This window comes from Ictalurus furcatus, chromosome 3 (genome assembly GCF_023375685.1).
Source record: "Ictalurus furcatus strain D&B chromosome 3, Billie_1.0, whole genome shotgun sequence".
NCBI lineage: Eukaryota > Metazoa > Chordata > Actinopteri > Siluriformes > Ictaluridae > Ictalurus > Ictalurus furcatus.
In genome coordinates this window covers 36,266,759-36,284,258 of record NC_071257.1, presented here as the reverse complement: position 1 = coordinate 36,284,258, position 17,500 = coordinate 36,266,759, and the positions used below count along the sequence as shown (strand labels likewise).

The window sequence follows — 17,500 nt, the reverse complement described above, 5'->3', positions numbered from 1 at the left end:
GTTTGTTTGTTTGATTTCTTACTTTATTTCTTTAACAGAAGCAAAAACAATGATAATATTTTATATAAGTATTAATTTATTTATTTCCTTAAACATGGTGATATAAAATGTTTTACTGACATAGTGCAAAACAAAAAAATTAATAAAACAATAAAAACAGAAGAAAGAGAATAGATTTTTTAAATTCCAGAGTAAAAGGTTGTTTGTTGAGTTTTTTTGTTACTTAGTTTCCTTATTTCTTTAACAACAACAGAAACAGGACCAAAACATGTTGCTGGTCCTCAATAAAGAAATCTGAATCTGTGTGTGTGTGTGTGTGTGTGTGTGTTGCTGGCAGCTCTGGATAAGCTGAGTACACAGCACCTGTACCACCCGTCCCAGGTGGAGATTGTTCAGTCCAACGTGGTGTTTGACATCAGCAGTCTGATGCTCTACGGAACACACGCACTTCCTGTCCGCCTCAAGATCCTGCTGGACCGCCTGTTCAGCGTCCTCAAACAGGACGAGGTGCTGCACATCCTGCATGGCCTCGGCTGGACCCTCAGAGACTACGTCCGGGGCTACATACTGCAGGTAAACACACACACACACACACACACACACACAAACACACACACACACTCCGTAAAATCACATACTTTAGAGAATGTGTATGTATACACATGTAAGGGGCTTTATTATGGACTTGTGTCTCTTGCTGGCTGTTAATAGTTGTAACAGTGTAACACTGTAATGTTGTAACATTGTAACAGTGTAACACTGTAATGTTGTAACATTGTAACAATATTGTAACAGTGTAACACTGTAATGTTGTAACATTGTAACAATATTGTAACAGTGTAACACTGTAATGTTGTAACATTGTAACAGTGTAACACTGTAATGTTGTAACATTGTAACAATATTGTAACAGTGTAACACTGTAATGTTGTAAGATTGTAACAATATTGTAACAGTGTAACACTGTAATGTTGTAACATTGTAACAATATTGTAACAGTGTAACACTATAATGTTGTACCAGTGTAACACTGTAATGTTGTAAGCGTGCAACACTGGAATGTTGTAACAGTGTAACACTGTAATATTGTAACACTGAAATGTGGTAACATTATAACACTGTAACACTGTAATGGTGTAACAGTGTAAAGCTGTAATGGTGTAACAGTGTAACACTGTAATGGTGCAACAGTATAACACTGTAATTTTGTAACATTGTAACAGTGTAACACTGTAATGGTGGAACAGTGTAACACTGTAATTTTGTAACATTGTAACAGTGTAACACTGTAATGGTGGAACAGTGTAACACTGTAATTTTGTAACATTGTAACAGTGTAACACTGTAATGGTGGAACAGTGTAACACTGTAATTTTGTAACATTGTAACAGTGTAACACTGTAATGGTGGAACAGTGTAACACTGTAATTTTGTAACATTGTAACAGTGTAACACTGTAATGGTGGAACAGTGTAACACTGTAATTTTGTAACATTGTAACAGTGTAACACTGTAATGGTGGAACAGTGTAACACTGTAATTTTGTAACATTGTAACAGTGTAACACTGTAATGGTGGAACAGTGTAACACTGTAATTTTGTAACATTGTAACAGTGTAACACTGTAATGGTGGAACACTGAAACATGGTAACATTATAACAGTGTAACATTGTACCACTGTAACGATGTAACGGAACACTGTAATACATTTTAAAGGGCATTGTGGGTTCAAAAGACAGAACATGGGGGTTCTCCAGGCTTTTTGTCATGAAAACCAAAATTCTAGTTAAGGTCTTCTCAAGCATCCCTCTGAAGGAACCCCCCAAAAAATGTATCTAGAACTCTATACCAAAGTGTACCCTATCAGAAAAGTTTCCAAGATGGTAGCTAGGAATCCTTGATTATCCAAAAAACTCTTCAAGAACCCTTAAGAAGCAAGATGTGACTGAGAAAACCTGGTGTTTCTACACAGTACATTTCACAAAGAACCCTTTTTGCAAAGGTTGGAACCCTTATTTATGCAAGGAATCCTTGAAAACCCTTGAACAACAAAGAGTGAATGATTAAAAGTGGTCTTGCTACCTAGAGCTACACTTTTGAACAATTTAGAACCCTCAATTGTTATCTGATGGAACCTACAACAATATATTTCCAGGTAGAACCCTTTCTTGGAAGCTAGGAACCGTTTTTTTTCCCGGAAACTCTTAAAGATCCTTTGAATAACAAAGTGTGAATTATTGACTGTGACGTTTCTACCTAGTGAGCAACACTCTAAAAAAATCAGAACCCTCAAAGGTTCTCTGTAAAACTTCACAGAAAACAGTCTCCCATTAGAACCCCTTTTTGGAAGATAGGAAAAGCTTTTCCAATGAGCCCTTAAAGAACCCTTGAAGGTGCTAATGAGCAGTAGAAGTGTTTCTACATAGTAAACCTACACAGAACCCCACAACAAAGTGTTTCCAAGTAGAACACTTTTTCCCACAAGAATCCTTAATTATCCCCCTCACTCCACCTCACTCCCTCTCACTCCCCTTCACTCCCCTTCACTCCCCTTTACTCTGTCTCGCTCTGTCTCACTCCATCTCAGTTCCTCTCATCTGCTGCACTCCCTCTCTCTCCCTCTCCCTCTCACTCCACCTCACTCCCTCTCACTCCCCTTCACTCCCCTTTACTCTGTCTCGCTCTGTCTCACTCCATCTCAGTTCCTCTCATCTGCTGCACTCCCTCTCTCTCCCTCTCCCTCTCACTCCACCTCACTCCCTCTCACTCCCCTTCACTCTGCTTTACTCTGTCTCGCTCTGTCTCACTCCATCTTAGTTCCTCTCATTTGCTGCACTCCCTCTCTCTCCCTCTCCCTCTCCCTCCCTCTCCCTCTCACTCCCTATCACTCCCCCTCACACCCTCTTACTCCCTCACTTCCTCTCACTCCCCCTCACTCCCTCTCACTCCCTCTCTCTCCCTCTCCCTCTCACTCCCTCTCACGCCCTCTCACTCCCCCTCACACCCTCTCACTCCCTCTCACTAACGCGCACACCCTCTCACTCCCTCTCACTCCCTCACACCCTCTCAATCCCTCACTCCCTCTCACTCCCTCTCACTCCCTCACTCCCCCTCACACCCTCTCACTCCCTCTCACTTCTGCTCACACCCTCTCACTCCCTCTCACTCCCTCACACCCTCTCACTTCCTCACTCCCTCTCACTCCCCCTCACTCCCTCTCACTTCCCCTCACTCCCTCTCACTCCCTCTCACTCCCTCTCACTTCCCCTCACTCCCTCTCACTCCCTCACTCCCTCTCACTCCCCTCACACCCTCTCACTCCCTCTCACTTCTGCTCACACCCTCGCACTCCCTCACACCCTCTCACTCCCTCTCACTCCCTCTCACTTCCCCTCACTCCCTCTCACTCCCTCTCACTTCCCCTCACTCCCTCTCACGCCCTCACTCCCTCTCACTTCCCCTCACTCCCTCTCACTCCCTCACTCCCCTTCACTCCCTCTCACTTCCCCTCACTCCCTCTCCCTCATTCCCTCTCACTCCCTCTCACTCCGTCTCATTCCCCTTTACTCCCTCTCACTCCCCTTCACTTCCTCTCACTCCCCCTCACCCCCCACACTCCTGCTCACTCCCGCTCATTCCCCCTCACTCCCCTTCACTCCCTCTCACTCCACCTTACTCTGTCTCACTCCTTCTTACCCCCTTGCACTCCTCATCACTCATCATTCTCTCTTTCTCTCCTTCTCTCTATCTCACTCCATTTAAATCCTCCTCACTCCCCTTCACTTCCAAGAGTCTCACTCTATCTCACTCTGTCTCACTCACCACTGTAATTTGAATCAGACCTGAGTTTAAATCACAACTCTCTCTCCCTCTCTCTCTCCTCTCTCTCTCTTTCGGCCTTGCAACCAAAACCGAAGTGTTCCTGTACGAATTAGTTAAGAGTGGGAGAACATGTGCTTGCGGTTAGATGTGTGTGTGTGTGTGTGTGTGTGTGTGTGTGTAGATTTGTTCCGAGGCCGTGTATAAGTGGAACATCATGCTCAAGCCATTTTTAGAGGAAAACAAGACGGTTTTCTGAGGCTTCTGTGAAACCTTCTGCTGTGTGTGTGTGTGTGTGTGTGTGTGCGTGCGTGCATGTGTGTGTGTGTGTGCGCGCGTGCGTACGTGTGTGTGTTCCAAAATTTGTCCTCAAGTGTTTTTATTCCACTTATACCACAGCAATTTACCAGCAACGAACACACAAAGACACAGACACACGTTGCCGTAGCTCTCTCTCGCTCTCTCTCTCTCTCTCTCTCTCTCTCTCTCTCTCTCTCTCTCTCTCTTTTGTTCGGCCCTCGTCTCGCAGGTAGCACTCCTGTCACCATTAATAAGCCGCGGCTGCTTTTTCTCCCAGAAACCATTTCAGCTGCCTGTCATTCACACACACACACACACACACACACACACACAGAGTGTGATTCATGTCTGATCTTCACACTGAGGACAGGAACATCACATTCACTTTGATAATTCTTTCTTGTCTTTCTTATTTTGCTTTCTCTCTGTGGTCTCCCTTTACCCCTGTCTGTCTGTCTGTCTGTCTGTCTCTCTCTCTCTCTCTCTCTCTCTTTCTCTCTCTTTCTCTCTCAGAGGCTTAAAGCTGATTTTATGTCTTCTGTTCAACACCATGTTATTAGCTTCCTGGATGAGTTATTGCACCATGTGTGTGTGTGTGTGTGTGTGTGTGTGTGTGTGTGTGTGTGTGTGTGAATTCTACACACCACAGATGATCTAATGAGAGCCTGATATTGTTTCTTTTGTGTGTGTGATTGTTTCGGATGTTTCTTGACACCGGCCCTGTGATGAGTTTTATAAACATTTGTGTCATATTGGGGGCGCACTTTACACTTTACATTACGTTGTATTTAACACTTTACACTGTACTTTACACTTTACGCTGTACTTTACACTGTACACTGTATTTCACACTTTATACTTTACATTGTACTTTATAACTTCACACTGTACTTTACACTGTGATTTACACTTTAAACATCACACACAGTATTTTACACTGTAAACTTTAAATTATGCTTCACACTGTGCAGTTCACATGTTCCACTCTATGCTTTACATGCTACACTTTACATTATACACTTTTCCCTTTACATTTCATGCTTTATGCTTTACACTCTACACTTCTTTACACCCTATACATTACACTTTACATTTTTACACCCTACACTTTACACCCTATACATTACACTTTACATTTTTACACTCTACACTTTACACCCTATACTTTACACTTTATGTTTTTACACTCTGCACTTTGTGTTAAGCTGTTATTATGTACTGTACAGGACAACTTTAAACATTACACTCTGTACACTTTACATTTTACATTTCACCCTTTACAAGTTACACGTTTTACACTCTACTCTTTCTGCTGTATGTGTTTACATTTTGCCCTTTGCACATTACATTTTACTGCTTTCCTTCTTTCTTTCTGTGCTTGTTGGTACACTGTAGCTGCACTGTTGCTTACTTAAAATGTAATAAGTAAAATAGGTGTGTGTTTCATACAGGTGTGTATTGAGGCGTGATGTGCAGTTCAGTCACCTATCAGAGTGTGTAAATGAGATAAAAGCATAAAGATCGGAGGATCATAAAGAACATCAGTAGTCATTAAAATACATAATGCTTTCTGTTAATGCCTTTATACGATCGACCTTCACCACACACACACACACACACACACACAAACACACACCCCCCATCACCTGCCTCTGAAATGAATTATTTAAATCCTCCTCCTCCTGTCCCTCGTCCCATTTCTTCCTCCTGTCCCTGTCTCCTTTCCCTGTTCCTCTCTCCTCCTCCTGACCCTCGTCTCTTCTCCTACTGACCCTCATCCCGTCTCCTCCTCCTGATCCTGTCCTCCTCCTGACCCTCACCCTGTCTCCTCCTCCTGACCCTCATTCCTTCTCCTCCACCTGTCCCTGTCTCCTCCTCCTGACCCTGTCCTCCCCCTGATCCTCGTCCCTTCTCCTCCTCCTGTCCCTTCTCCTCCTTCTGAACCTCGTCCCTTCTCCTCCTCCTGTCCCTGTCTCCTTTCCCTGTCCCTGTCCTCCTGACCCTTGTCCCTTCTCCTCCTCCTGTCCCTTCTCCTCCTCCTGTCCCTTCTCCTCCTCCTGACCCTTGTCCCATTTCCTCCACCTGACACTCATTCCTTCTCCTCCTCTTGTCCCTGTCTCCTGCTCCTGACCCTGTCCTCCTCCTGACCCTCGTTCCTTCTCCTCCTCCTGTCTCTGTCTCCTTTCCCTTTCCATGTCCTCCTCCTGACCCTTGTCCCTTCTCCTCCTCCTGTCCCTTCTCCTCCTCCTGACCCTTGTCCCATCTCCTCCTCCTGTCCCTTCTCCTCATCCTGACCCTCGTCCCCTCTCCTCCTCCTGACACTCGTTCCTTCTCCTCCTCCTGTTCCTGTCTCCTCCTTTTGACCCTGTCCTCCTCCTGACCCTCGTCCCTTCTCCTCCTCCTGATCCTTGTCCCTTCTCCCCCTCCTGTCCCTTCTCCTCCTCCTGTCCCTTCTCCTCCTCCTGACCCTCATCCCGTCTCCTCCTCCTGACCCTCGTTCCTTCTCCTCCTCCTGAACGTCGTCCCTTCTCCTCCTCCTGACCCTCGTCCCCTCTCCTCCTCCTGACCCTCGTCCCTTCTCTTCCTCCTGTCCCTGTCTCTTCCTCCTGACCCTGTCCTCCTCCTGAACCTCGCCCCTTCTCCTCCTCCTGACCCTCGTTCCTTCTCCTCCTCCTGTCCCTGTCTCCTCCTCCTGATCCTCGTCCCTTCTCCTCCTCCTGTCCCTGTCTCCTCCTCCTGATCCTCATCCCTTCTCCTCCACCTGTCCCTTCTCCTCCTCCTGAACCTCGTCCCTTCTCCTCCTCCTGACCCTCGTCCCCTCTCGTCCTCCTGACCCTCATTCCTTCTACTTCTCCTATTCCCTGTCTCTTCCTCCTGACCCTGTCCTCCTCCTGACTCATCCCATCTCCTCCTCCTGTCCCTTCTCCTCCTTCTGACCCTCGTCCCTTCTCCTCCTCCTGACCCTCGTTCCTTCTCCTCCTCCTGTCCCTGTCTCTTCCTTCTGACCCTGTCCTTCCCCTGACCCTCATGCCTTCTCCTCCTCCTGACCCTCGTTCCTTCTCCCCCCTCCTGTCCCTTCCCCTCTCCTCCTCCTGACCCTCATACCTTCTCCTCCTCCTGTCCCTGTCTCTTCCTTCTGACCCTATCCTCCTCCTGACCCTTGTCCCTTCTCCTCCTCCTGTCTCTTGCCCTGTCTCGTCCTTTTGTCCCTTGTCCCATCGTCTCTTCCTCCTCCTGTCCCTCGTCCTCCAGCTGTAACCTATAAGCTAAAACTCACAGCAATGGGGTCCAGATGCTGCCATTTCTCCACCATCCATCTGCAAACACATGCAATTCTCATCAGTCTGTCTTACTCTCTTTGTCTCTGTCTCTCTTCTTCCCTCTCTTTGTCTCTTTTTATCTACCTGCATATCTTTATCTCTCCCTCTCCTCTCTCACTCAAATATATATATATCAGTCTTCCTGATTCAGTCCATGCTTCTCTAACTGTATGTCTCTTTTTCTGTTTATATATCTTTCTGTCTCTCAATAAATCTGTCTGTTCCTCTGTCAGTTGTTCTTTGTCTCACTCTCTCTCTCTCTCTCTCTCTCTCTCTCTCTCTCTCTCTCTTTCCTCCACATGTGGAACTGCTCAGTTTGAGCGACATCTCAGTAATGTTCATGTCCTTGTAGAACATTTTGCTTCCTCTTGCTTTTTTTCCTCTTTGCGGTTTCTCCCTGACTTCAGCGACTGTTCCAGCAGAACCAGATGAACCGCTAAGCCAACACCCCTCCCTCCCTCTCTGTCTGTCTCTCCCTCTCCCTCTCCCTCTCTCTCTCTCCCACTCCCTCTCTCTCTCTGTCTTTGCGACAGTCCGGTCAGTTCATCTGTACAATGGGCCCATTTTTACCCAAACAGCGCTGACATCTGGCCACAGTGTGTCGCCTGGTTCATCTGGCCTTGCGCAGAGGAATGTGTGTGTGTGTGTGTAGGGAGACTCTGTAGGGGGCCACAACAGGCTCCCTTCCTGATTCACTTAGCTCCAGGATGTCTCTGGCGACGGAGCCCTAATTCACTTAACCCTTCTGTTCAATTTAGGGGTCAAAACGACCTGATTTACATTTTTACTGAACATTACCGGGCTGAGTTCTCTCACCAGCATGAACACGCCCACTTTCAAAATAATATTTACCTTACAGAGATAATGTTCAGGGTCATTTTGAGCTGTTGCGGCTTTTCAGCGTGTCTTCAGTAGGGACCTCGTTACGAAGGGGACAGACACACACACACACACACACACACACACACTTTATGTCTCAGTTACAGTCACATCTAGACCATGCCCACATTCTTACTTTCATTTAACGCACACCATCATCGTTAATGACCAGCGATGAGCGTGATCTCCTCCCTGACATTCATCTATTCTTCTCACTGTACTGACAACTTTAAGAAAACCGAGTCGAATATTTGGGAAGAAAATAAATCCCGTAAAGAAAAGTCTTAGCTTTAGCTAACGATCTCCAACAGCAGCTTCTCGTAATCACAGCTAGCTCATGTAACACCAAGCTAACTTCCTTCAGCAAACAGGAACCCATTTTTTAACCATCAAAAAAATAGTTTTCAGTCATTAAAATGGGAGTAACATCTCGTTTGTTGTCCCTTTCCAGAGGAACCTTTATGTGAAACCCTACAGCAGAAGGTTCCCCGGTCAGAAAGGGTTCCGAATTAGTTTAGAAAGCGAAGAACCCGTTTTCTACGATTCGTTTTTTCACGATTTGTGACTGAATCGTCACTTTTAATTTCAACACAAAGAGTTCGCAAACACACACACACCCACACAAACACACGTTTATCTCTCACCCTTACTACGTGCTTTTGTTCATGTGGATGGAAATGATTTGATAAGAGGCTGTGTTCTGACCTGAATTAATACCACACACACACACACACACGTCTCTCTCTCTCTTTCTCTCTCTCTCTCTCTCTCTCTCTCTCTCTTCTCTCTCTCTCTCTCTCTGATTGCAAACCCTCCTCCTCTGTCAAAGCCAAAGGTCACCTCAGTCTCAGGGAAACTTCCATTTTTGGTATTCTAACTACGATCTTTGGAAATGATCCTCCAGAGAAAACCTTCCTGCATCCTTCCATCCCTCCATCCGTCCATCCATCCATCCATCTCGCTCATCTCCCTCTCTCTCGCCCCCCTCCCCCCCCTCCTCCTCATCCTAACCTGGTTCCTGTTATCGCAGGTTAATGCGTCATCCTCGAGGTGAAATTCCTGCGTTCATATGGTTATGATTTCGAGAACGTCAGGCTGGATTTTTTTTTTGTTTGAAGGTATGTGGTGCGCTCAGGGCCAGACGAGCCCGCTTTAGACACATCAAAGAGCCGGCGCAGTGAATCAAGGTGATCCCAACATCACACACACACACACACACACACACACACGCATGGCAGAACGTGGCCAGCTGCACTCTTCCCACCACGCCTGGTTCCTTCATCGTTCCTCCTCCTTTTTTCATCACCGTTTCCCACATTTCACCTGTTTTTTTTTCTGAACTGCAGATTTAAACCTGAAAGACTCTTAAATTACATTTATACCAGAACAGATCAAAGATAAAAGTCAACCAAAATCCGTGCACTGAGTCTCATGTTGTGTTCAGATACACCCGCGTGTCAGCGTGTTCATCAGAAGATTCCACAAAACAATCCAAAGCAGCAGTTCACTCTTCCCTCTCGGAGATCGGATCCAGTGTTGTTGTTGTTGTTGTTGTTGTTTCTCAAAATGGCGGGAAGCCATGTTAGTTGTGTTAGAGCTTGATGCTAAGTGGCATTACAGTGTTGATTTTTACCAACATATCTGAGGTAAATGTTGACGTTCCTTGCAATTCTGTATCGTATCCATGGTTTCCGTGTCTGAACATTGTTTGTACAAAAGGTTTAATGGCTAAAATGCTAGGTGCAGTCTATAGCTAGTGCATTTACACTGAACACACTTATTCAGTCAGAATGTTCTTTCTTTCTTTCTTTCTTTCTTTCTTTTTCATTCTGATATCTCGCATTTCTTTCTTTCTTGTTTTCTTTCTTTCTTTTTCATTCTAATTTTATGCATTTCTTTTTTTTCGTTCTTTCTTTCTTTCTTTTTTATACTGATATTTTGCATTTCTTTTTCTTTCTTTCTTTCTTTCTTTCTTTCAAAATTTCCTTCTTTTTCTTTTTTGTGGATGTAACATTTCATCACATTTCAAAATAATAAAATAATAATAATAATAATAATAATAATAATAAATAAATTATCCATCCATCCATCCATCATCCTCAACCGCTTACTCCTTTTCAGGGTCGCGGGGAAACCTGGAGCCTATCCCAGGGAACCTCGGGCACAAGGCGGGGTACACCCTGGACAGGGTGATAATTATTATTATTATTATTATTATTATTACTGTTGTTGTTGTTGTTATTGTTAATATATCTTGAGGTGTTGTTGAGGACAGTCACACACACTCAGCTACAGTGGCAGTAAGGGTGTGTGTTCTGACAGGACGCTGTGCTGTAACTGTAAACATGACCCAGTGTGTGGTTTGGTGTATAAATGGGTCTGTGTGTGTATGAATGATTCAGACTGATTTAGATTCAGACCGATGTTTTGGCTCTGGTTATGTGCAGTTTATTCACTGATATTTCCTATTATAGTGTGTGTAAATGTTTCCTGAGTGAATGTTTGTTATTATCTGAAGCGGTGTGGAATACAGAGACGCTCAGTGTATAAGATTTTATTTTACTGATGAAAACCGAAAACACAAACACACGTAAAGTCCGAGAGGTGAAAGAGTTAAAGCTTTGTAAACAGATCTACCATGAATTACTCCAAACTGGTTCGTTTTAGCCCTAATACACACACTTCATATTACTGTGTGTGTGTGTGAGTGTGTGTGTGAGTGTGTGTGTGAGTGTGCCAAATCCACACTCGGTCTCCTCCCAAATCCTCCACTCGGGCTTCAAACAGTCTTGAGCTGGGGCTGAAGGTTACAACCAGGTTACAACGTACGAAGGAATTTGGGAGTAATTCCACTTATATTAGATTTGGAATGTACCACTTTCTTTCGTGAGTCACACGCTGAGTGTGTGTGTGTGAGAGAGAGAGAGAAAGAGAGAGAGAGAGTGAGAGAGAGAGAGAGAGAGAGAGAGAGAGAGAGAGAATAAAAAGGCTATAAAAAGAGAGAGGATACCTGGACTAGTAAAACACACACTGTATATGTGTGTGTGTGTGTGTGTGTGTGTGTGTGTGTGTGTGTGTGTGTGAATATGTGTACGTTTTAAATGCTTAAATATAAATGTGTTGTATATATGGTGTGCACATGGTCGCTGTCTTAAAGACAGAAACAAAAAAAAACTTTTTTATTATAACGATTGTGTGATCACAGTGAGTGTGTTAAGACTCTAATATTATGAGTTTAAAGCACTGAAATTTCACACACACACACACACACACAAACACACAAAATAACAACAGTAATAAGTCAATGTTAAGAAACTGTGTGTCTCCTGAATGAACTTCCTCCATCATCCATCTCAGATCTGTGTCATTAATGATCATCGATACAGTTTAAAGCATTACAGCACAGACAGAGTGTGTGTGTGTGTGTGTGTGTGTGTGTATCCTTATCCTCCTCATTGTGTCTCTGAATTTGATATGAGCTGCTCTCAGACTCGCTAATGTGTTTGTGGCTAAGCACAGGTTACACTCTGATCAACACTGGCTCATCGATCAGGATTGTGTCATATATTCTACTGAAAAACTTCCGCTACAACATTACATGCTTACAACACACACACACGCGCACACACACACACACACACACACGCACGCACACACACACACACACACACACACACACACACACACTATCTGAGGGTATTTTTCACACCTACACTGACCCTTATAACCCCATCATAGGTTTCCATTTATTGAAATATTACCTAGAAAATTCCACACTATTGCACACACTATACACTACACCACTACACCCTTACAATATACACTACACCACTACACCCTTACAATATACACTACACCACTACACCCTTACAATATACACTACACCACTACACCCTTGTACTATACACTACACCACTACACCCTTGTACTATACACTACACCCTTGCACTATACACTACACCACTACACCCTTGTACTATAAACTACACCCTTGCACTATACACTACACCCTTGCACTATACACTACACCCTTACACTATACACTAAACTGTTACACTATGCTCTATACTTTTGCTCTATCCACTATAATTTATTACTATATACACTATACTCTTACACTATACCATTGCTTTATATTACATACAATAAAGTCTCCTTACACTATACACTATACTCTCCTTATACTCTCCTTACACTATACAGCATACTGTCCATACTCTATACACTATACTCTCCTTACATTATACACTATACTCTCCTTACACTATACAGCATACTCTCCTTACATTATACTCTTACACTATGCACTATACTCTCCTTACACTATACTCTCCTTACATTATACTCTTACACTGTACACTATACTCTCCTAACACTATACTCTCCTTACACTATACAGCATACTCTCCTTACATTATACTTTTACACTATACACTATACTCTCCTTACATTATACTCTTACACTATACAGTATACTCTCCTTACATTATACTCTTCCACTATACACTATACTCTTCTTACATTATACTCTTACACTGTACACTATACTCTCCTAACACTATACACTATACTCTCCTTACACTATACAGCATACTCTCCTTACATTATACTCTTACACTATACACTATACTCTCCTTACACTATGCACTATACTCTCCTTACACTATACTCTCCTTACATTATACTCTTCCACTATACACTATACTCTCCTTACACTATACAGCATACTCTCCTTACATTATACTCTTACACTATACACTATACTCTCCTTACATTATACTCTTACACTATACACTATACTCTCCTTACATTATACTCTTACACTATACACTATACTCTCCTTACACTATACAGCATACTCTCCTTACATTATACTCTTACACTATGCACTATACTCTCCTTACACTATACTCTCCTTACATTATACAGCATACTCTCCTTACATTATACTCTTACACTATGCACTATACTCTCCTTACACTATACTCTCCTTACATTATACTCTTACACTATACACTATACTCTCCTTACACTATACAGCATACTCTCCTTACATTATACTCTTACACTATGCACTATACTCTCCTTACACTATACTCTCCTTACATTATACTCTTACACTATACACTATACTCTCCTTACACTATACAGCATACTCTCCTTACACTATACTTTTACACTATACACTATACTCTCCTTACATTATACTCTTACACTATACACTATACTCTTCTTACATTATACTCTTACACTATACACTATACTCTCCTTACACTATACACTATACTCTCCTTACACTATACACTATACTCTCCTTACACTATACACTATACTCTCCTTACACTATACAGCATACTCTCCTTACATTATACTCTTACACTATACACTATACTCTCCTTACACTATACTCTCCTTACATTATACTCTTACACTATACACTATACTCTCCTTACATTATACTCTTACACTATGCACTATACTCTCCTTACACTATACAGCATACTCTCCTTACATTATACTCTTACACTATGCACTATACTCTCCTTACACTATACTCTCCTTACATTATACTCTTACACTATACACTATACTCTCCTTACATTATACTCTTACACTATGCACTATATTCTCCTTACACTATACTCCCCTTACATTATACTCTTACACTATGCACTATACTCTCCTTACACTATACTCCCCTTACATTATACTCTTACACTATGCACTATACTCTCCTTACACTATACTCCCCTTACATTATACTCTTACACTATACACTATACTCTCCTAACACTATACACTATACTCTCCTTACACTATACAGCATACTCTCCTTACATTATACTTTTACACTATACACTATACTCTCCTTACATTATACTCTTACACTATACACTATACACTATACTCTTCTTACATTATACTCTTACACTATACACTATACTCTCCTTACACTATACACTATACTCTCCTTACACTATACAGCATACTCTCCTTACATTATACTCTTACACTATACACTATACTCTCCTTACACTATACACTATACTCTCCTTACACTATACAGCATACTCTCCTTACATTATACTCTTACACTATACACTATACTCTCCTAACACTATACACTATACTCTCCTTACACTATACAGCATACTCTCCTTACATTATACTTTTACACTATACACTATACTCTCCTTACATTATACTCTTCCACTATACACTATACTCTTCTTACATTATACTCTTCCACTATACACTATACTCTCCTTACACTATACACTATACTCTCCTTACACTATACAGCATACTCTCCTTACATTATACTCTTACACTATACACTATACTCTCCTTACACTATGCACTATACTCTCCTTACACTATACAGCATACTCTCCTTACATTATACTCTTACACTATGCACTATACTCTCCTTACACTATACTCTCCTTACATTATACTCTTACACTATACACTATACTCTCCTTACATTATACTCTTACACTATGCACTATACTCTCCTTACACTATACTCCCCTTACATTATACTCTTACACTATGCACTATACTATCCTTACACTATACATTCCTTACATTATACTCTTACACTATACTTTTCTTACACTATTCAGCATACTGTCCTTACATTATACTCTTACATTATACACTATACTCTCCTTACATTATACTCTTACATTATACACTATACTCTCCTTACATTATACGCTTACACTATACACTATACTCTCCTTACATTATACTCTTACATTATACACTATACTCTCCTTACATTATACGCTTACACTATACATTATACTCTCCTTACACTATACTCTTACACTATACACTATACTCTCCTTACACTATACTCTCCTTACATTATACTCTTACATTATACACTATACACCTCCTTACATTATACTCTTACACTATATACTATACTCTCCTTACACTATACTCTCCTTACATTATACTCTTACACTATGCACTATACTCTCCTTACACTATGCACTATACTCTCCTTACACTATACACTATACTCTCCTTACACTATACTCTCCTTACATTATACTCTTACATTATACACTATACACCTCCTTACATTATACTCTTACACTATATACTATACTCTCCTTACACTATACTCTCCTTACATTATACTCTTACACTATGCACTATACTCTCCTTACACTATGCACTATACTCTCCTTACACTATACACTATACTCTCCTTACAGTGCACTATTACACTACTAGTACCTGTATATTTGCTGTGGTAATACTTGGACTTGATACACTATACCCTTCTTATGATATACAGCATATTCTCCTTAGGTTATACCCTTACACTATACTCTATACTCTCCTTACAGTATATTTATATTGCAGTAATATTTTCACTCTTGCACTATAGACAATACTTTCCTTACACTGTAAACTACTCTTACACGTTATACTATATTTTTTTACACTAAATATTACAGTATACACTATTCACTATACTTTCATGCTGTACTCTTACAGAATATACTACACTATACTATACTACAATAATATACAATGCTACACTCTTACAATACATATTATACTCTTACCCTTTAAACTGTACTCTTACATGGTATGTTATACTCTCTCACACTATTCACTGCAGTCTTACACTATACAGAGTATACTCTAGTGTATAGTGTAAGAGAATAGTATAAATCTTACACTGTAGATTGTACTCTTACACTATACTCTTAATCTATACATTTCATTCTTAAAGGATACGCTATACCTATACACTATTCACAATAATCTCACACTTCTAGTACCTAGACAGTCTTTTGGAACCCTGTATACAAATTAAACATCTCCGTTTGGCAGAGCGAAAGTTTTAGCACCCCAACCTTGGACATTTCTCCAATTGTGACCGCTGAGGCTTTGTGTGATGAGCGAGCGTCACATCCTGGCATGCTGTAATGCTCCTTGATATGGGAAATGTCCACACCCGCTTACGGTAACCTGCGCTTAGCCACAAACACATTAGCAAGGCTGAGAGCGCCTCATCTCAAATTCAGAGAAATGATAATGGTGCTACTGGAGATAAGGACACACTCCCTCTGTCTCTCTGTCTCTCTCTCTCTCTCTCTCTGTAATGGCTCAGTATTGATGATGCATGGTTAATGATCACTAACACACATCTCAGACTGAGACGGGCCGATGAAGCTCCTGACATGTGGAGAAATGTTGCTTTGACTTAATCCCACAAGTCACTAGGGCTTACTGTATCAATGGCCTTAATGGTCATGTGACCAAGGATTTCCATGATGTCATAGAAGTGTGACATCACACAGAGGAATTTTAACATTTAAAACTATTTCAATAGATCTGATGAAAAACCTCAGATACAGGACTGAAAAAAGGGTCACGATTTTGCTCTGTCCATTCCTCTTTTCTTTCTTTCTTTCTTTTCCTCTCTCCTGCTCTCCATCACATTCTTATTCTCTCATCTTTCTTTTTCAATTTCTTTCCCTCACTCTTTCTTTCTTGATTGTTTTGGTCTCTGCCTGCTCTCTCGCTCTCTCTTTGTCTTTCTTTCTCGTTTTATCTCCTCTATCCCTCTTCCTACCTATGCCTTTTGCTTTTTTCTATAACTCTCTTATTCTTTCTCTTTCTCTGTTTTACTCTCTGTAGTTTATCAGTCTTTCTTTTTTGTCATATATTTTTCTCTTGCTGTCTACCGGCTGGATGTTTCACTCTCTCTCTTTTTCTTCTTCTTCATCGTCTTGCTTTCTTTGTCTTCTTTTTCAGGCTCGCTCTTCTTCTTCACTGTCTCTCGTTCTTTCTCTTTTCTTCTTCATCCTCTCTCTCTCTGTTTCTATTCTTCCACATCTGAATCACTGGCCTCTCTTTCTTGCTTCTCTCTTCTTTTTCACTATTCAGCTGTCTTCGCTCTCTTTCTCTCTCTTTCAAATATCCAGTATTCCAGTATACGCTCTACTCTTCCTTCTTGTTCTCTTCCCTCTTGTTCTTCCTGCATCCCTCCATCCCTGAGAGAGTGGTACAGAGGTGACCCACCGCTCCTCCACTCCTCCATCTCCATAACTACAATGAAACGGAATATTCCTGCCACATTAATGAGTCGCATTTACCTTTAATGACGTGCCTCTCGTTCCTCTCTCTCTGTCTCTCTTTCTCTCTC

At 41.8% G+C, this 17,500-nt stretch overlaps 1 protein-coding gene across 10 annotated transcripts in view; it reads left to right on the top strand.

Moving 5' to 3' along the window:
* bnc2 (basonuclin 2) overlaps positions 1-17,500 on the top strand; it is a 221,455-nt gene that overhangs the window by 164,724 nt on the left and 39,231 nt on the right. For all 10 annotated transcript variants that reach the window (XM_053622198.1, XM_053622197.1, XM_053622202.1 and 7 more), the window contains one exon: positions 338-573. In XM_053622198.1, the coding sequence (XP_053478173.1) occupies positions 338-573 (236 nt within the window). The remainder of the gene's footprint in view (positions 1-337; positions 574-17,500) is intronic.